The 20719-nt window shown below is 39.8% G+C and overlaps 2 protein-coding genes across 4 annotated transcripts in view; one reads left to right on the forward strand and one right to left on the reverse strand.

The window, feature by feature from the left end:
• Positions 1-1359: 1359 nt before the first annotated feature.
• On the reverse strand, positions 1360-16836 carry PSMD5 (proteasome 26S subunit, non-ATPase 5). Of its 2 annotated transcripts, none has more exons than XM_006773987.2 (10): positions 16459-16833; positions 13395-13539; positions 12205-12318; positions 11661-11789; positions 9774-9883; positions 7693-7835; positions 6746-6937; positions 4093-4202; positions 3567-3707; positions 1360-1960 (listed from the first exon to the last, which is right to left on the reverse strand). In XM_006773987.2, the coding sequence occupies exons 1-10, from the start codon at positions 16791-16793 to the stop codon at positions 1703-1705; spliced, it is 1677 nt and encodes a 558-aa protein (XP_006774050.1). In that variant the 5' UTR covers positions 16794-16833; the 3' UTR covers positions 1360-1702. The 2 variants fall into 2 exon arrangements, with proteins under 2 accessions (XP_006774050.1, XP_015426120.1); XM_015570634.1 differs by lacking the exon at positions 1360-1960 and adding an exon at positions 2865-3379 and having other exon boundaries at positions 3467-3707; positions 16459-16836.
• An 81-nt stretch (positions 16837-16917) lies between these two features.
• The window catches only part of LOC102773189 (protein CutA homolog), a 17402-nt gene continuing 13600 nt past the window's right edge, over positions 16918-20719 (forward strand). For both annotated transcript variants that reach the window (XM_006773988.2, XM_015570635.1), the window contains exon 1: positions 16918-17448. In XM_006773988.2, the coding sequence (XP_006774051.1) occupies positions 17272-17448 (177 nt within the window). In that variant the 5' untranslated portion in view covers positions 16918-17271. The remainder of the gene's footprint in view (positions 17449-20719) is intronic.

Consider the following 20719-nt stretch of genomic DNA (forward strand, 5'->3'; position numbering starts at 1 on the left):
ACCTCTTGTCAGAAAAGATAGAACATTAAATTTAATTACAACGAAAAGTCTGGTTTCTCTTTACAACTAGCGAATTTTAAAAAATCATACTTATAAAACTGTCATGACTCAAGTGATAGCAGAGGTGACTAATTCTTGAGAATGCTATTAAAGAAAACGCAAAATAAGGAATTTAACAAATGTTCATCTTGTCTACAAATAGGAAGCATTTTAGTAATCTGAGTGGCGGATTATATTCAATTTAAAGTTTTAGCTACTCAGTATATATATTAACTTAAACCTCACTAGTATAAAACTTGGGCCTCTAACGTTTCGTGAAACTATTTTCATTAAGTACTAATTAGATGATTTATAGATGGGATGTTAACAATTCATATTTTATGTTATGTATACACTCTGCATTAGTTTCCTAGGGATGACATAACAAAGTACCACAAATAGGGTGACATGAAACAGCAGAAACTTAATCACTTTAAGTTCTAGAGATTATAAGTCCAAAATCAGGTTGTCAGCAGGGACATGCTCTCTGAAGCCTGTAGTGGAGAATCCTTCCTTGTCTCTTCTAAGGTGGTTGCCAGCAATCGTTGTCTTACAGATGCATCACTTTAATCTCTGCCTTCATCTTCACATGGCTGTCTCCTGTGTGGCTGTAACCTCATATATTTCCTCTGTGTTGTGTCTGTGTCCAAACTTACCTTTTATTTTAAGGACATCAGTCATTGGATTAGCGCCCATCCTTATGATCTCATCTTAACTTGATTATTGGGAGTTTGTTTCCCTTTCTCTGATCAACTCAACATTAACTTGATGAATTTGAAATTTTAAAAGCAAAACCCTCAACGAGACCCACCAATAAATACAGTCTGGGGACCTTTCTGAGTTATCATTCCTCCCCCCACAAAACCACAAGAATAAAATTCAATGATAAATATAAAAAAAGCATCAAAGAATACTAGAAACATTTTTTATAAGTTTATTTTCAAAGAAAATATAGTAACAACAAAAAAGAAAAAGAGACCTTTTCAAAGTATTTATTCTTATTATAGAGAACATAATTTTGAGATTCCATTTGGTTTGTTTTTCAAAGAGTAATTTTATCCAAGACTTTGTAAGTAGAACCAGAAGAGGGGAAAGGAAAAAAAAAAAGATGGCAAAGAGAAACAATTTAGTTCTATTTTAGTTCAAGCAAATTTCATTTATTTGTTTGTTTATTTATTCTCACCAGAGGAATATGTTTATTGATTTTAGAAAGAGGAAGGGAGAAGCACTGATTGGTTGCCTCCCATATGCAACCCAACCAGTGATCGAACCTGCAACCCAGGTATGTGCTCTGACTGGACTCAAATCTGAAACCTTTTGGTGTACAGGATGACACTCCAACCAACTGAGCCACCTCACCAGGGCTAAAGCAAACTTTTAAAAAAGTAAGTCCACAAAAGTTTTCTGGGAGAACAAAACTTCCATCTTCTTGTAAACAGTAAGGCAGTCAAATGAATGTGAAAAATATGTTTCAATTATAACCAAGTTTGTGCTCTCTTGGTTTCACATTGTACTTTATGTAGAAACACAAGAAATGCTGGTGATAAAATTAGGTTCAACACACTATAATTCTGGGGGGAGAAGTCTCTGTTTAGTAAAATACAGAGAGTCAAATGCCTTAAGAGAAGTTTTGGTCCAAAACTGATTTAGACTCTAGAAGAAATCACTCAGCTCCTTCCACTGCTGTTGTGGAAATAGGTTTCACATAGTATGGACCTTCACTCACATAAGTTCTCAATCTCAAATAATATGGGTTCCCAAAGATTTCTGCAATTGTCTTGGAATTCGCGAGTGCTTTCACCAGTTCATATTTGGCATCCTTTGAAGCTTTGTCATGCTCTATGGACCGGTCCATCACATACTCTACAAAACCTGGACTGTTAAACATAAGTTTCTGAGCCCAGGGTTGGTTTGCAATGGCCTGAAATGGAAGATAGAGAGAACACAATTCCTTTGAGGCTTAAGAAATTAAGTTTGTTAGTTGGATGGCACAATCTTTAGAAGAAAATTTGGCAACACGAACCTTAAAAATGTTAATGTTTTGCCCAAGTAAATTCCCTCCTGGGAATCTAATTTAAGAAAATCTAAATGTTAATAAAAGTCTTTGTATACAAAGATATTCATTATAGCCCTAGCCGGTTTTGCTCAGTGGATAGAGCATTGACCTGCGGACTGAAGGGTTCCGGGTTCGATTCAGATCAAGGGCACATGCTTGGGTTGTGGGCTCGATCCCCAGTAGGGGGCATGCAAGAGGCTGCTGATCAATGATTCTCTTTCATCATTGATATTTCTATCTCTCTCTCCCTCTCCCTTCCTCTCTGGAATCAATAAAAACATATTTTAAAAAAAAGATATTCTTTACAGTGCGACAGTTATAGTATAAATGTCTAACAGTGAGGGGATGATAAGTAAATTATAGTATACAGAAATACAAAAATGAAATAACCATTAAGAATAATATTTATTAAAAAATAGATAAATTGGTTATATGGTAAATGCTAGGACTACAAAGATAAATCAGGTATGGTGCCTATTCTCAACAAACTGTTTAATGGGTCAATAAGTAAACATTTTCAACATAATGTAATAAATAGAACACAGAGGTATAATCCTTACCACAACTCTAATTATATAATGAGCTATATAATTATGTTTACTGTCTGGGTCCCTCAACCGACAGTGAGCTACATGAAAGGAAAGTCTTTGTATATTTTTCTTAACTATTGTATCCCTAGCCCCTAGCAAAAAAACCCCAACAAAAACTCAATCAATATTTGCTAAATGTGCCTGGCTGGCGTGGCTCAGTGATTGAGTGCCAACCTATGGATCAGGAGGTCATGGTTTGATTCCCGGTCAGGGCAAATGCCCGGGTTGCAGGCTCAAACCCTAGCAGGGACTGTGCCGGCGGCAGCCGACCAATGATTCTCTCGTCATTGGTGTTTCTAGCTCTCTCCCTCTCCCTTCCCCTCTGAAATAAACAAAAATATATTTAAAAAGTTTTTGCTGAATGAATACATGCAAAATATGAGAACCAACATTTCTTCACTCAACCTTGTGGAGATACCTGATCAGTCCTTGAAGTATGAATAAGATGTTAACAAGCAAAGTTAGGGAAGAATGTTTAAAGCAGAGGGCACGTGAAGGCCCAGAGATATGAAACAAGCAGTTTGGTATCACTAGAGCATTAAGTGCCAGAGGGGAATGCCATAAATAAGGCTCATAAAGAAGACTGGTTAGGAAAGAAGACTGGTTAGGACAATAAGGACTTACTTGATGGTAGATAAGGAATCTGGAATTAATTCTGTGAACCCGTAGTACTCTGTGCTCTGCCACAGCATCTAATACCATTTACTGAAACTGTATGTAAACACATCTGTCTCCCTCATTAGTCTATAGTAATAGCAGAGGCCAGAAACTACTATGCACTTTTCTATCCCTGGGGCACGGCAGAGTGCCTGGCTCACTGACAGTACTTATGTGTTAAACAGAGTCCCAGAAGAACCCAGGGAAAAGAAGGGGTTGCCTACCGTGAACACTTTTAAGGCACCACAGTGTAGTTCAGGAAAGGGTTGATTACTGATGCCACGTAAAAGCTCCAGCGGGTCCTGATATAAAGAAGAGAACCAGGTTTCTGTCATCCTCAGGAGGTCATCAGTCTGCTGCTCAGGCTACAGGATGGAAAAGAAAAATCGCAAGACATCTGGAAGTCAGGAAACACAGCACTCTGTCATTAACTTGCTGTGTGATCTCTGCCAAGTCTGGAGCACCTTCCTCCAAACCCAGCCCATATTTTATCAGGTTGTTTGTTTTTTAATGAGTCTGATTAAGCAATATCTAGGGGTCTGGTCCAGTTCCAATATTTTATGATTCCACTTTAACTTAAAAAATGTCACTAGTCATATAATGAGGGCTATACTCTTTTACTAAGAGTTAGAAAGATGCCATTTATCTGATCAACATTTGTATTAAATTAACCAGTATTATGTTAACTCATACAGATTTATTCTCCCAAGTACATCCCACTATGTTTCATTAACTTCCCACTCTACTTACTGGTAAATAAAGAAGAGATGAAACTGCATCCAAACACCTAATTTTGAGCTCTGTTGAGGCATTTTTTGCTTGATATCCTATTCTCTTCAGTAAGCGTTCAAATCGAGTTCCTTTGAAGGATAATGACATAGTTTTGATTGTCATAAAATACAAATAACTTGAAATTTACCATTATAACCATTTTTAAGCATATAGCTCAGTGGCATTAAGTACATTCACATTGTTGTGCATCCATCACCACCATCCATCTCCAGGACTTTCATTATTTCAAACTAAAAGTTGTACTCATTAAATAATAACTCCCCATTCCCTAATGTCCCCATTCCCTGGTGACCACAATTCTACTTTCTGTTTCTGTGTATTTGACAACTTTAGGTACTGTGTAAGTGCAATTATACAGTATTTATCCTTTTGTGTCTGGCTTATTTCACTCAGCATGTCTTCAAGGTTTTTCCTTGTAGCATGTATGGGAATTTCATTAATTCTGAAGGCTGATTAACATTCCATTGTATGTATATACCACATTTTATTTATCCTTTCATCCATCAACAAACGTAATTTCTACTTTTTGGCTATTGTGAATAATAGCTACTAATGAACACAGGTGTATGAATATCTATTTAAGTCTTTTTTCAATTATTTTGGGTATATACATAGAAGTGGAATTGCTGGATCATATGGTAATTCTATGTTTAATTTTTTGAGGAACCACTAGTTTTCCACAATGGCCACACCATTTACATTCCCACCACATATATACAAGGGTAAAATACAAGTAACATAAAATTTTCACATCCTTGTCAACACTTGTTATTTTTTTAAATAATAGCTATCTTAAGTGAAGAGGTTTTTTTAAAGTGTGCTTTGCTTTCATATACTATGACCTCCAACCTAAACCAATATAAAAATAAACATAGCCCTAACCGGTTTGGCTCAGGGGATAGAGCATCGGCCTGCGGACTCAAGGGTCCCAGGTTCGATTCTGGTCAAGGGCATGTACCTTGGTTGCGGGCACATACCCAGTAGGGAGTGTGCAGGAGGCAGCTGATCGATGTTTCACTCATCGATGTTTCTAACTCTCTACCCCTCTCCCTTCCTCTCTGTAAAAAATCAATAAAATATATTTTTTAAAAAATAAATAAATAAAAATAAACATGTAGTCAGAGACCAAGTGAGAAGCCTACAACACACATTCATATGCAATACAGCATATATAAGTCAAAGTGTGGACGAACAGGAATCAAAGGATCTGGATTTGAGTAGCAGCTGCTACACAGGCTGTGTGATCTTAGAAAATTTTCTTAACTTCTCTGAGTTTCAACTATCTTATGTATAAAATGAGAATGACAGTAGTATGTTCTTTGAAGGGCAGTAAAAGAGTTCTATGTCATAGGAAAATGCACTTAAAAAATACATATAACAAGGATACTGTGATGCACAATGGTATATTAATTTTGAACATACACTTCACACAAGGGTTTTAACAGTGCCGCCAAACTGTGCCAAATTCAGTGCTTTCAAGATACTCATGGATGTTCGATAAAAGTACCACATTTTTAAAAATGGGTTGATTTTAGAGAGAGAGAGAGGAAGGGAGGGGGATAGAAACATTGAAGAGAGAAAAACTGATCTGAGAGAGAGACATCCACTGGCTGCCTACTGGGGATCAAGCCAGAAACCCAGGCATGTTCCTGACCAGGAATTGAAATAGCGACCTTTTGGTGCACAGGACAACACTTCCAACTGGGCAACACTGGCCAGGGCAAAAGTATCACTCTTAACATGACATCTTGTAATAATTTTCCTCCGGTACTTGACATTACAGGTATAAAAATCTGCCCTTTCATTGAATATTCATAACAACCCTGAGAAGTAGTTGTTATACCCTTTTTTAAAAATGAGGAAAATGAAATACTTTCAACAATAAAGATTTGAAAAAAAATGAGGAAAATAAGGCCTAAAGTAGTGAAGTGAATACAATTAAAAAAGCTAAGTCAGTGAAAGAACCTAGTTCTTCCTGACTCCAGCCCATCATCTTTTTACCATGAATATTATTTAAGGAAGATGTAGCAGGAAAGTGAGCTCTTCCAGCCAAGTTCAAAAAATATTCACTAATAATTAGACTTTTTAGGAATGCGTCTAAGGTCGTGGTAAAAGATTGCCATATATAAAAGCAGTTTTAACAATGCAGTTAATGTACCAGCCAACAAACTTACATACTGAATCCTGGCTCAGTGGATAGAGCATCGGCCTGCGGACTGAAGGGTCCCAGGTTTGATTCTGGACAAGGGCACATGCCCATGTTGCTGGCTTAATCCCCAGAAGGGGGCGCGAGGGAGGCAGCCGATCAATGATTCTTTCTCATCATTGATGTTTCTATCTCTCGATCCCTCTCCCTTTCTCTCTGAAATCAATAAAAATATATTAAAAAAAAAAAAAAGGATATCCCTGCCCTGGCTGGTGTAGATTAGTTAGTTGAGCATCATCCCCTATACTGAGAGGTCAGTCTGATTCCTGGTCAGGGCATGCAAGAGGCAGCCAATCAATGTTTCTCTCTCCCTTCTTCTCTCTCTAAAATAAATAAAGACATATTAAATAAAAAACTTTAAAAATTAAGATATCATTAAAGAAAGCTAAAACAAGTCATACCAACCTGTCTTCTGCAAAACCTGTTTTCCTTCAATATTGGATCCCAGGATTCCAATTGTGTCCACTGCTACGCCAATCATGGTGGGGTCCTGACTTTCTGTCATTTCAAAGACTTTTTCCACAAAAACTGGAAAACGCTCGCAGATCTGTTGAGGACTATCCATGATGGCCAAGTTCCCAAAAAACTTCACAAATCCTAGAGATATTTACAAAAATATATTTTAACAGGGGAAGAAGACAGCATAAATTGCAGGTCCTATGTTTTCACAGAGACAGTAATAAACTATTACTGTGAAAGGCTATAGTACTATGTTGTCTTAAAATCAGACAGACCAAAAGGAAATATTGAAGGACCTAAAAACAGTGGTCCCAGGGTGTTAATGGAGCTGGGTGCAAAAAGCATTGTCACAAGCAAGAGGGAGAACAAAGAACAAGGATCAGTGGATACAAATCACAGGAAGGTAAGTTTGGAGTTATTATTAGGAAGAAATTAAAATTTCTTCAGCAGATTTTCTTCAATGAAGTAATATAGGCTACCTAATGAAGGAATAAATCTTCAATTTCTGGAAATGTTCAAGAAAAACTAATCAATCATGTCCTTGAACAGAATAGCTGGAATAGTTCCTATATTAGCTAAAGATTACAACTTAAAGACTTGATGAATCTGTGAATATACTGTAAATACCACTATTAATATTTTAATTTATGTTTCTTGTAGCTGAGATGCACAGAAAACAATCCTAATGATCTAAACAGTAGTATTTCCAGAAAATCAGAATTAATACTGCAATGGCTCCCAGAGCAATAGACTCTACCTCATTAAGGGGCTATGAGTTGGGTATCATCTCAAGGGAATAAGCTCTAAAGATGATGATCCTTGGTCTGCCCTGACAGAACTAACTCAGAAACAAAACATGAGCCATCATTTCCACAGGCATCAATATTTCTTACCTGGTAAATAGAAGCTAGAGAAAGGGTCTGAATCTGCCCCAATAATTATATTCGATATCTGATCAATCACTCCTTCTTGAGCAAGGTACTGTCGTCCATGATGAGTATATGCCATTGACGTCACCATTTCTATACAGGTAGCTCTGAAATGCCAAGATTTTGCATATGATTAGCACGGTTTAGGAATTGTTTTCATGTAAGTTATCTTATTTAATTCTTCCCATGAAATCTGAAAGGTCAATAATTCTGGCTCTACTTTTCACATGAGGGTACAGGATGAGAAAATCGCAATGACTTGTCCAGAATCACATCTTTATTACAAGGTACAGTTTAGACCTAAATCTTGATCTTCCGACTTAAGGCGCACTTATTATTTCTACTATAATAAAGCTACTCCTAAGAGATTTTTAAAAAAACTTCTGTTTTATCTTGATATGTCAAACATACACAAAAGTAGAGAGAACAGAACAGTAAGCCCCCAGGTAACCATAATCCTGATTATATAGTTATCAAGATTTTGCTTTTCTTATTTCATCTATTTTTTTTTGCTGAATTATTTTAAAACCAGTTCTAGTCATTTTGCCATTTACCCCTGCATACTTTAAAACATCTCTAAAACACATGTTTTCTCACACAATTATAATGCTTTTTACCACATATTTAAAAATTAATAGTAATTCTTTGGTATCACTTAATACCCAAACATTATCCAATTTTCCCAATTAACTAAAAAACTATTTGTAGGTGTTTTTTTTCTATGTCATAAAATCTGATACAGAACTAAAAAATTAACAAAATTAATTTCCAATGCTTTGAAAAAGTGTAACTGGTGTCTGATTTTTGCTATGAGTTTAACAACTTTGGTCACATTTAAAAAACACAGGACAATCAAAAAATCACTTAAGGAAAACAAACTTCTGTATACACAAAGATAACTATAGTGCTATTATAACAGCAAAACATTTGAAGCACACTAAGTGTTCAACAGTGAGGCTATATTGGTAAATTGTGGAATATCAACAAGGAAACATTTGACAAGGGGGTTTAGAGAGAAGAGTACTGGGAGTGAAAGACTGGAATTAACATTTCTTTGAGGAGCTATGTCAGCCACTGTCTTGGTCTCTATGATAAATGCACTTAATCCTCATATTACCTTCTTTATAGATTTGCCATTGTTACATTTAGGTGAGGTGCAAAATGGTTACAATAATCTGTCCAAGGTCAATCAGCTAATAAGCAGAGATGCATGTAAGCCCAAGTCTTACTCATGTTTAAAAGTCCATGTTTTCTATCATGCCATAGTGCTATTTATTTAACAACACCAAAAAATGTGTATGGTAGCACATTAGTAATGCAAAATGGCAGTTATCATATGATTACAAATTTTTAAAATCAGGCAGGAAGTCCAGCTGGTGTGACTTAGTGGTGGAGCGTTGACCTATGAACCAGGAGGTCACAGTTCGATTCCTGGTCAGAACACATTCCTGGGTTATGGGCTCAATTTCCTCAGTGTGGGGCATGCAGGAGGCAGCCAATTCTCCCTCAACATTGATGTTTCTCTCTCTCTCCCTCTTTGAAATCAAGTTAAAAAAATGTTTTTTGTTTTTTTTTAAAAAAGCAGACATGTATGCCTAAGGACAGGGAACACAGTCATTCAAAAGTAGCTGTATTACCCTAGCTGGTTTGGCTCAGTAGATAGAGCATCAGCCTGCAGGGTCCCGGGTTCAATTCCGGTCAAAGGCACATGCCGGAGTTGCGGGCTCAATCCCTAGGATGGGGCGTGCAGGAAGCAACCGACCCATATTTCTCTTTCATCATTGATGTTTCCATCACTCCTTCTCTGAAATCAATAACAATATATTTTTTAAAAAGTAGCTGTATTCTCATATGGGGCTCTACTAAGTTCCAGTATGTTGTCACAATGTCACTTGAGCAATTTTCTAAAGGTCATTTCTTCAGAACATACTTTGTTATGAGACTGCAACCTAGGCACAAGCTCCACTAGGGAAGATAAGTCCCAAGTTTGTTTTCTGGCCCTCCAAAGGAGAGCACTTTGCTCTAAGAACTCTCAGCCAACATACCTGACCAGCACATCCTCCCCAGTCAGCTCTCTGAGGAGCTGGGTTACCAACCCACTGGTGGAACAGTAGTTTAGAGATTCTGGTGACACTGAAGAGATCTCCACAATTAGCTGAAAGAACAGAAAAACAGAAAGGTCAAAACAACCCCAAACTTGTTAAATCTCATTTTATGATAAATGCAGGATTAGGCACTTTATAAGAAATTTAAAAAATATGTTACATGTATTTATCTCCACAAGTAGGAAAATTTCACTGAACAAATAAGAAATTACTTTGGGCCCCGGCCAGGGGGCCCAGTTGGTTGGAGCGTCATTTCATACACCAAAAAGTTGTAGGTTTGATTCCTAGCCAGGGCACACACTTAGGTTGCTGGTTCAATTCCCAGTTGGGGCACGTATGGAAGGCAGTCAATAACACTCCATTACATCTGGGTGTATGTGCACTTTTTACAAAAGAAATTATTATCAAGGTACAAAAGCCTGAATCAGCAACAATAAAAAGATTGCAAAAATCATTCATTCATTCATGCCTGCATTCTATCTGTCAGTCATTCACTTACTCATTTATCAAGTATGTTCTACGGGCTTACTAGAGGATTTCAAGCAGAGAAATGACAGAACCAGATTTTGTTTTTTGTTTTTAAATCCTCACCTGGGAATATGTTTATTGTTTTAATAAGAAGAAACATCGATCGGTTGCCTCCGATACATGCCCTGACCAGGCATCAAACTGGCAACCCAGGTATGTGCCCTGACGAGGAATTGAATCCACAACTTCTTGGTTAAAAGATCATGCCAACTACATGTTAAGATAGACTAGTAGTGACAAAAATGGATGAGACTAGTTTGGATGCAGTTAAAGTAGTTCAGGTGAGAGATCAGTAGCTTAGACTTGGGTGCTACTGGCTTTATCAAGGAAGACAAATGCTTGGGTTTAAGAAAAACTGACACAACGTGATGACTGAATGGATATGTGGCCAAGAGAACAAAGCCTCATAGAGAATGAGCTAGAGGTGTAATAACCAACCACATGGACTATGAGACAGGGCCAGTTTCTTGTTGCTGTTTTTTTTTATTAGAGGCATGAAGTGGTTAGAAAAGATCAGGAGTTTGGTTTCAACATGGGTGTGAGGGGCCTAGAATATGTTCAAGGAGAAGAGAGTAAACAGTTGGACATGAAGATCTGAGCTCAAAAGAGAGATAGGTCTGGGTTGGAGGTTTACATTTGAAAGTCATCACCATTATTGGTGGGCACTGAAATCACAGGATGAATAATATTGCCTAAAAATGGATACAGATTACAAGGAGATGAGAGCTTGGGATTCTGCCTTCACAAATCCCAACAATTAATAGCTCAATAGAGGATAACAAGCCAGGAGACTTAGAGAGGCAGGAAAAAAAAATCAGTATGAAGGCATGCAAAGTAAGCTCTGAAGAGGGAATTAGACTGTAGAGGATTTATTTTAAATATGCAGCCTAGTAATTGTGTGGCCTTGGGTCAATTACTCCATTAATAGTGAGGTTAATAATAATGGTATATAGGGATTGTGAGAACCAAGACAATACATGTGAGGATTTAGGACAGGACTCAGTACAAAGCTGGTAAAAATGGGAACCATTTCTTCTTACTACTACTACAACTAAGTTTTTCAAAGTCTAGTTTCAATGGTATCTCCTCTACTGTAGTACTTAATAAAGCAGTATACATATTTTTATGACTGTCTCACATACTAAGTGGAGAATTCATCCTATATCCCCAGTACCTAGTCTAAGGCCTAACACAGACTATATACTCAATAAATGCATGTTAAATGACCATCTTGCCTTCCAAGGTAACCCTTCCTGCATACTGAATCGTAGGCATCAGAAAGTGTGCTTTTCATCTTACCTCATAGACCCTATATCGAACAATGTCATTTGTTTTCATTACAGTTTTCAAATCATCCAGCAGATTGCTTTCAAATAAAGCCTCCAGTCCAGCTTGGGTCAGTGATATTCTTGACAGGGATTTAATGGCCTTGTAAGGAAATAAAATATCTCTTAATTCATAAAAACAAAAAATAGTAGTATCTACTGCATAAGACTGATGTGAAAATTAGTGTCTTGAATGCACCTTGTCCCATGAGCATTCACTCTGTTTTAGTTATTACTATTTATAATTGGAAAAGATACATAGTATTCTCAACAGAAAATAATTATGTAAGTTTTGTTTCTTAGGAAGTAACCCAATGTAAACCCTATGACAGATAACTTAGACATGTGTACTCTAGAAAGTAGAAGTTTACTAGTACTTATTTGACACCATCTATATGAAGCTGCAATTATACAATCATCTCTTCTAAACTTCCACCTCTCAATCCAGAAAGCCTTTCTTTGTCGTTTAAGACACTAATACTTCTGCATGTTCAAGTGGATTGTTGCAGCTGACTCACCGCTTTAGCTACAGATAGATTCTCTCCACCAATACAATAAATGACTTGTTTTAGTAATTCAGGATTATTTAGAACCTCAGTAACAGCATCAGAATTTTCAACAATTCTTCCAACCTGAAAGAAAAAAACAATCAGAAATACTCTCCCAAGGTAGGAACATCTGACGGTCAAATTACCTTCGTGTACAGTTATTCTAAGAGTTACTGATTACAACTACAATACAAGTCATTAAAAATTCCAAATAACCCACATTCATTAAAGCCAAGCACACAATGGCACAGTCATAGCTATGAAAGAAAAATTAAAAAAAAAAAATAAAACGGGTAAAGAGTTGAGACACCTCAGTGACATTCAATAGCCAAGCACACAATGGCACAGTCATAGCTATGAAAGAAAAATTAAAAAAAAAATAAAACGGGTAAAGAGTTGAGACACCTCAGTGAGTGAAAACAATAAAATTCCTAGTTCTATTCACTTTTAGCTAAACTGAAACCCTGGGCAAATAACTTCTCTGAGCCTAATTTCTTATCTGTAAAGTGGGAATATAATAGTTAAGTACAGGATAGTAATGAAGATTAAATGAGACTAAGTAGGTAAAGCACATACTACAGTGTCTGGCGCATAAATGATAAATTGATACTTTCTCCAATCTGTTGAATAAACACTGTAGAGGAGAAAAGAAAAACAGTAATTGAATACCTACTGGATAAACTAACTGCTCAGATCCTAACATTCTCAGCAGCAGTTCTTCACCCAAATAGTAGCATGTTTTGACTACCAGAGTGATAATTGTTTTAATTTGTTGGTTTAGGAACCTTTACAACAGAACTTTGTTCATGCCAGTATAATAACATGACTTAACATGGCAATCTTTTTCTCTAGACTAAGGGTTCCTCTAAGGAAAGAAGTAAGTTTTATTTACCTTGGTAGCTCTAACAACATATGGTACAGTGCCTGGCATTACAAGTAATTCAGTATTTGATGAATGAATACTGCCAATGGTACTTAGAACTTCTTGCTTTAACTTGTATCCCCCTGGTTATAGTTAGCTATGTACACTCGAATAGACTAGACACTTCCTAGGGACAGCGACAGATCATGTTTTCTTCATCTCCCTGCACAGAACCTCGCCCAGAGGAGATGGTCACTAAGGGTTGGTTCCCTCATTATGTGCTAGCAAGATTTCATACCTGGGAGAGAGTGAGGATTTTTACGGAATCATTGGGGTGAGTCAGTCCCCTCTGCAGGTCAACCCTGAAGTTCCGAGCCACGTGAACGGGCTCCAGAGCCTGGAGCAATCTCTCCAGAATGGATACACACAAAGTGGTCTGTTCCCTAAAGGAGATACCATAGACCTCATTAGTTCATGTCCTTTCAGATAGAAGGGAATCTAATAATATCTGACCCCTGGCTCAATGAGGATCTCCACACTGACTTCTCTTCAAAACATCAGCTTCTACTTTAACATTAAATGTTCATTAAACATTTACCATGTACCTATTATGTGCCATGCCTGTGCTGGGGCTACAAAGAATAAGATATATTCTATAACCACAAGGAGCTCAGTCTAATGGAAGATACAGAAAAATAGGCAACTATAACAGAGTCAGATAAACGCTAGCTTAAAGCTGGGAGCTGTGGGAACTCAGTAAAGAACAAAGGGTACAGGGTATACCTGAGCAAAATTTTTTTAATATATTTTATTGATTTTTTACAGAGAGGAAGGGAGAGAGATAGAGTTAGAAACATCGATGAGAGAGAAACATCGATCAGCTGCCTCCTGCACATCTCCCACTGGGGATGTGCCCGCAACCCAGGTACATGCCCTTGACCGGAATTGAACCTGGGACCTTTCAGTCTGCAGGCCGATGCTCTATCCACTGAGCCAAACTGGTGTTGGCCCTGAGCAAATTTTTAAGTTACCCAAGAGAAGAAAGGTAAAGGGCATAGTAGCACATGAAAAGGCACAGAGTGGTAAGCATTCAAAGAACCACAAGTAACTTGGTATGACTGGGATCAGAAAGGGAGAAAAATGGGAAGAAGGTAGGTAAAAGGAAAAAGATCAATGTCAAGAAATGAAATTTTTAAAAAAGCACAGCAATCTGATTTTGATTGGTCTTTCATGTCCTGCTATGGAATTTCACCTTTTCCCAGATGGCAATGACAAGTCAAGACGGGGTTTTAAAGCAGAATTAACATGATGAGATCTGACTTCTAGAAATCACTGTCAGTGTTAGAGAATTTTCAGTTAGAAGTTTATGTTGAGGTGATGAAGGAGTGAAAGAGGTTTAAGAAGCGATTAAAGAAGTAAATTAATTAGAACTTGATGACTACCAGATGTAAATTCAGAAGGTGTTTCAAGAATAACTTCTTTGTCTCTTATAGGCAGCAAAAGCAACTGAGCACTCATACATTGCTAATAGGAAGCACAGTATTAAATTAGTATGATCTTGCTAAAAGGCGATCAAGTAATAAATAGCAAAAGCTTTAAAAATGAACATATCCCCAAGATCACTGAAAACATGTTCACACAAAAATTTGTACACGAATATTCATAGCAGTGGAAACAACCCAAATGCCCATCAATTAAATGCATAAATGTGGTATATCCACACAATGGAATATTCCTCACAAAAAGGAATGAAGTACTGATGCATGCTACAACATGAACCTTGAAAATACGTTAAGTGAAAGGAGACAGACACAAAAGGCTTCCTTTTGACAATGATTCCATTTACATGAAATGTTCAGAATAGACAAACTCAGAGGCAGAAAGCAGATCACTGGCTGCCAGAACCTGTGAGTGGATGAAAGGGGGAAGGGGAGAGACCGCTAAAGGTTTTCTTTTCCTTTAAAAAAAAATTGCGGTTCTAACTGGTTTGGCTCAATGGAGAGAGCATCGGCCTGTAGGTCCTGACTAGGTAGCTCAGTTGGTTAGAGTGCAGTCCCCATATACCAAGGTGGCAGGTTTGATCTCCAGTCAGCTCACATACAAGACTCAACTAATGAATGCATAAATAAGTGGAACCACAAATCAATGTTTCTCTCTCCAAAAATCAATCAATAAAAAAAATTGCAATTGTACAGACCATAAAATTTACAATTTTTACCATCTTTTTCACTGATTTCAGAGAGTGGGAGAGAGAGAGACAGAAATATCAATGATGAGAGAGAATCATTGATGGACTGCCTCCTGCATGCCTCCTCCTGGGGATCAGCCCGCAACCTGGGCATGTGCCCCAATTGAGAATCAAACTGTGACCTGGTTCATGGGTCAATGGTGTGACCGGGCCCATTTTAATATTTTTTTTTCTTTTTAAAAATTTATCTTTATTATTGGAAATATTACAGATGTCCCCTTTGTTTCTTTTGCCCCACTGACCCCCTCCACGGCACTCCTAGGCCTTAACCACACCGTTGTCTGTGTCCATGGGCTATGCATACATGCATATCATATAATTCCCCGGTTTATCTCTCCCCACCACCACCTATCCTCTGAAATTCCTCAGTCTGCTCCATGCTCCTATGTTTTAACCATTTTGTAAGTACAGTGCTGTGGCATTAAGTACATTCACAGTGTTGTGCAGTCATCACCAGGACCCAACTCCGGAACTTTTTCATCTCCCATTGAAACTGAACCTGAAACTGCATCCATGAAACACTGACGCCCCATTTTCCCTTTCCCCCAGCCCCTGGCGACCACCATTCTACTTTCTCTACGCATTTGACTACTCTAGTTACCTCATATAAGTGGGATCCTACAATATTTTCAAGTAGAAAAGTTTTGGATCACAAGTATTTAACTCTCCCAAATTATGGAATACAACGTATACCTGCATGTTAAATTACTGGACCAAATGGTGTATGTATCTAAAATGTTGATGGATCTAGCAAAATTGCCAGGATAGGACTCCTTCTGAGGAGAAAAAAAGGCAAGTACTGGTGCACAAAGACTGTGGAGTCCTTCCTGCGGGCGGGAAACCTTGCTTCCCCGCCCTCAAGTCCTACTTCAAAGATGACGGTAGTGAGGCCAGGAGATGGTCAGGGGCACCGCTCGGGGGCTAAACTTGCACCTCATTTCTTGCCTCTCAGCCTAGGGTCCTTCCCTCTCTGAAATTTCAGCTTTTTTTTTAAACCTTTATTTGCGACTGGGTAAAGCCCTCCCTCCAGCCCAGCCGCTCCCGTCTCCACACTTGGCGGAGTCTCCCCGTCCGCCCCCAGACCCACGCCACTCAAGCTGCGGGGTCCTCTCACCGATGGTTCTCAATGAGCAGGGAGAAAAGCGGATTCAGGCGCAGTTCCGCCGCGTGTTCGCGGAGCTCGCTGAGCGGCACCGCCTGCAGCACCGACTGAAGCGCGCGCAGCTCCTCCAGCGGCGCTTCCAGCCGCGACACATCCCTCAGCAGCGCCAGCGCCTGGGCCGCCATCATGCCTCGTCCAGCAGAAAGGGGCTCGAACGGTCGCCTTCCCGGCTCCCGGCTCCCGGCTCCAGGATCCCGGCGGGGATCTCCGAGTCTCGCGAGATCTGAGGGACGCAACCTCCCTTCGCTGAATATTGGCTGTGACTGCGAACCGTCCGGCCTTCGCATTAGCCAGGCGGAGCTGGCGGACCGCGCACGGTCCAGGTATTCCCAAGCCTCGCGAGATGTGCGTCCGTGAGAGCCAAACCAATGATCGTTCGTGGTTGCGGGGTCGCAGAGCGGCGTCCTCTCAGGCGCTGCTTAATTGGCCGAGCGATCATACGTTTCCCGGCGGCTGGCGTAGTTTCCACGGAGCGCGGAGGCGCCACGAATGCCTGGCCAGCGGAGTCGTGAGCATGAGAACCAACTGAAGGTTAAGCGATCTCGCGAGCCGGCCCCCGGCTCTCAAATCACGCTCTTGGCAACGGCCAGGGTGGGCGTGGGAGTGGGAGTGGCCCCTGCGATCTGGGCAGCAAATGAGTCTACCCCAGGTGGAGCGGAGGCGATGGGCCTCCTCATCCCGGGTTAGACACGTATCCAGAGGAGGCGGAGGGCCATGCCTCTGGAAGACACGATGAAAAGTATCTAGACGTTGAAAGAAGGCGTAATGCCGACGTGGGGCGCTTTTTGGGTGTCAATGAGTCAACGATGCTCGCTCACTATTGAGAAAAACAAGAAGGCCATCACGGAATGTTTCGCCCCTCTTCTCTACTGCACTCCCCGGTGTAAACATCAAGAAGATGGAGACCGAGTTAACCTTTTGGGTCAAGGACGGGACCAGATAGTAGGGGGTGGGAACGGGAGCGGGGAGTGGGGAGAGACAGTTTTGAAGCTGAAGGCCATCTGTAACCATCCCAAATGCAGTACAAGCGTCTGATGGAAACCACTAGGAAGGGCAAAGGGCAACCCAGATAAATTTCATGGGGAAATGGGGTGGCTTGGGAAACCTTTACCGTTTGCGAAGTTAAATGCCCAGTGGGCACCTAAGTACTCCAGGCAACTCCAGAAATTGATGAGAGCCAGAACCTAGGTGCCTCACCGGACTTACGTGCCAAGGGCAGGAGCTTGTTTTGGAAGTGCACCCTTAGTGTCCTTATAGGGGGAAAAAATACAATCTAGAAGTCTTAGAGGAAACTAAGAACAGGATTTTCCTCATTTTGTGCCGATGCTGCAAGTGACAAAAAGATAAATAACTGCTGCTTTATAAAGACCCTAATCCCACTTGTCTTTTTAAAATAATATATATTTTATTGACTTTTTACAGAGGAAGGGAGAGGGATAGAGAGTTAGAAACATCCACCAGCTGCCTCCTGCACACCCACTACTGGGGATGTGCCCACAACCAAGGTACATGCCCTTGACCGGAATCTAATCTGGGACCCTTCAGTTCTCAGGCTATCGCTGTATCCACTGAGCCAAACCGTTTAGGGCTCACTTGTCTTTTGGGAAAAGATGAAAAACAACAAAAACTCTTCCTGTTTCCTGGCAGTCACCGGACTATCAGTAACTGCTGCCCTCTGTTTGGATTGGTTTCGTAACTGTTTTACCCATCAAGCCCAGATTTATTTAACAAAAAAATCTTGAATTCAGAGTATTGCTAATTTTGGGCAGAGGTCTCAATCACCCAGACTTATTATTATCCTAGTATGATACTGTGTGTTTCTCCCTCTGGGAGGCACTGGCTCTCATCAGCTCTTGGATCAGGGAATAATTGAAGCATTCAGGAGGTATTACACCAAGCATATGTTTGACCACTTTGCTGACTGTATTGAAAAAAAAAAACACCTTGTCTTAATTTGAAAGAAACATGGCAACAAGTACAACATTGCTGATACTTTGGTGGTGATAAAAGAGGCATGGATGATATAAAACCAGCTACTCTTACTAAAGTCTGGTGGAAACTTTGGGATGATGTGAATGATTATACATGTTTCCCTAGAAGACACTGGGGGGAAAAAATCAGAGTCCACAAAAATGGATGGGCTTTAAATTCATCAATATCGATGAAAATAAGTTACTGTAATTTCAAGTTTTGGTGATAAGAGTATAGATAAGGAAGAAGACAAGTCTCCAGAATCAGAGGTAAAGATGAACCTAAGGAAATTGAATGCTGTCTTACACTCTGCCTAAGTCTTCATTGATACTGCAATTAATATGGATCCTTTCCTGGATTGAAATTGGCTTTTAAAAAAGATTTTGATAGTGGATGGAGCGTCGGCCTGCGGACTCAAGGGTCCCGGGTTCAATTCCGGCCAAGGGCATGTACCTCGGTTGTGGGCGCATCCCCAGTATGCAGGAGGCGGCTGATTGATGTTTCTCTCCCGTCGATGTTTCTGGCTCTCTATCCCTCTCCCTTCCTCTCTGTAAAAAATCAATAAAATATATTTTTAAAAAATCATACTATAGCTGAAAAATCTGCCAAAACCAGAAATGCAGGATTGGACTTCTGGAATCTAACCTTGGAATGGAATTTGGAAAGGTTAAAGGTGCCTTAGTTGAAGGAAGAAGAGATTCCAGAGGCAGTTTCTTCCAGATCACAGTTAATTTCTTGCCATCCTTGGCGCTGTTGCCCCCACATCACCTTCATCATGACCATTATTATAATCCATATCATTTCGTTGTTAAACAAGCATTTTTAAGCCTAAATTGTGTGGGGCTTTGTGCTAAACTTGGGGACATCATCTCAGGATTTAAGGTAAATGGTCATTAACCGGTGGCCTTTCTTAAGGTAATAGGAATTCACAGTCTTGAATATAAAGGTTTTCTTAGGACACTGGGCCTCATTTACTGTAACTCTGTTTTCCCCCAGATACTAAGTTCTTCCATTGCAAATGGAGATTTTCTAAGTTACCAATAGTTGCCATGAGAATACTTGCTCTTGAAATGCTGACATGGTCTTACATTTTACAAAGCACTTTTACATTCATCTACTCTGTTAACCCTCACTTGAGACCTATGAAGGTCTATCAGCCTCTTTCCCCCAAAGCTCAGAGAGGTTAAGTAAGCTGCCTGAGTCTGCACAGCTAATGATGTAAATGATAAGAGTAGGGCTGCAACTGATTTATTTGTCAGACACTGCTAGAAGTCCATTATTCCTTTGAGAATTCATAGTCCCAGGGAATGGGACAAAACAGGCGAACAGGTAATTTAAAACAAACAGAGGCTGTGAACTGGCAGCCCACAGGCCAGATTTGGCTACCAGATATGTTTTGTTGAAGCTGCTCAGTTTAAAATGGTTTTGAATTGGTTTCCAGTGCCCCCCTAATGCCTTTCTGTTTAAGGTACTATTTACATACAATACAATTCAATTAAAGTGTTCATTTCGTAGAGTTTTTTAACACCTGTGTAACTACCACCACAACCAAGATATAGAACAGTTCCCTTAATTTTACTTGTGTCTTGTGCACTCAATCCCTTCTCCTGCCATAGGATATTTCACATTAAAAGGCTGGATTAAAAAATTGGAAACCCTGACAACAGTGAACTCTGCACTCCTGAAGGGCAACAGTCTTTAGCTTGCTGCTTTGCTTATTTGCATCTCCCCATAGTTGGTGTTAAATGTTGCAACAGAAGTGTGTGCCAAGTGCCTCGGGAACACAGGACCTGGGATTAACTCTGGGAAAGGCTGCACAGAGCAGCTGAGTGAGTTCATAGGGAGAGCAGTTGGGAGCAAGAGTGTTCTAAACCCAGGAGGATTAGAAGGGAGATCCTGAGAGCGGGGGCTCATATGGGGGACAGGAAAGCGTAGTGTATATGTCTTAGTGTTTGTACGTTTTGCTTTCTGAAGGTTTTGTATACCCAAGAAACTTACGTCTTTTATCTGTACATCTCTGGGGATTTTAAGGTATTTTTGTTGTTGTTGGCACGGGAAGGGAAAATTCCTATTTTATTTTTGTAAGGGTTATAGGTCTGCGTGTGGTGCTTGGGTTGTATGTAGAATCTAAGGAGAGGGTTGCCCAGAAAAAATTTTCTCACTCTTACCCCGCCCCCTCCACTATCTCATTCCAACCAGCCTGCCTGGGGCGGGGCAGTAGGGCAGGCAGCAGGTGGGAGGG

This window comes from Myotis davidii, unplaced genomic scaffold, assembly GCF_000327345.1.
Source record: "Myotis davidii unplaced genomic scaffold, ASM32734v1 scaffold964, whole genome shotgun sequence".
In the NCBI taxonomy this organism is placed as follows: Eukaryota; Metazoa; Chordata; class Mammalia; order Chiroptera; family Vespertilionidae; genus Myotis; species Myotis davidii.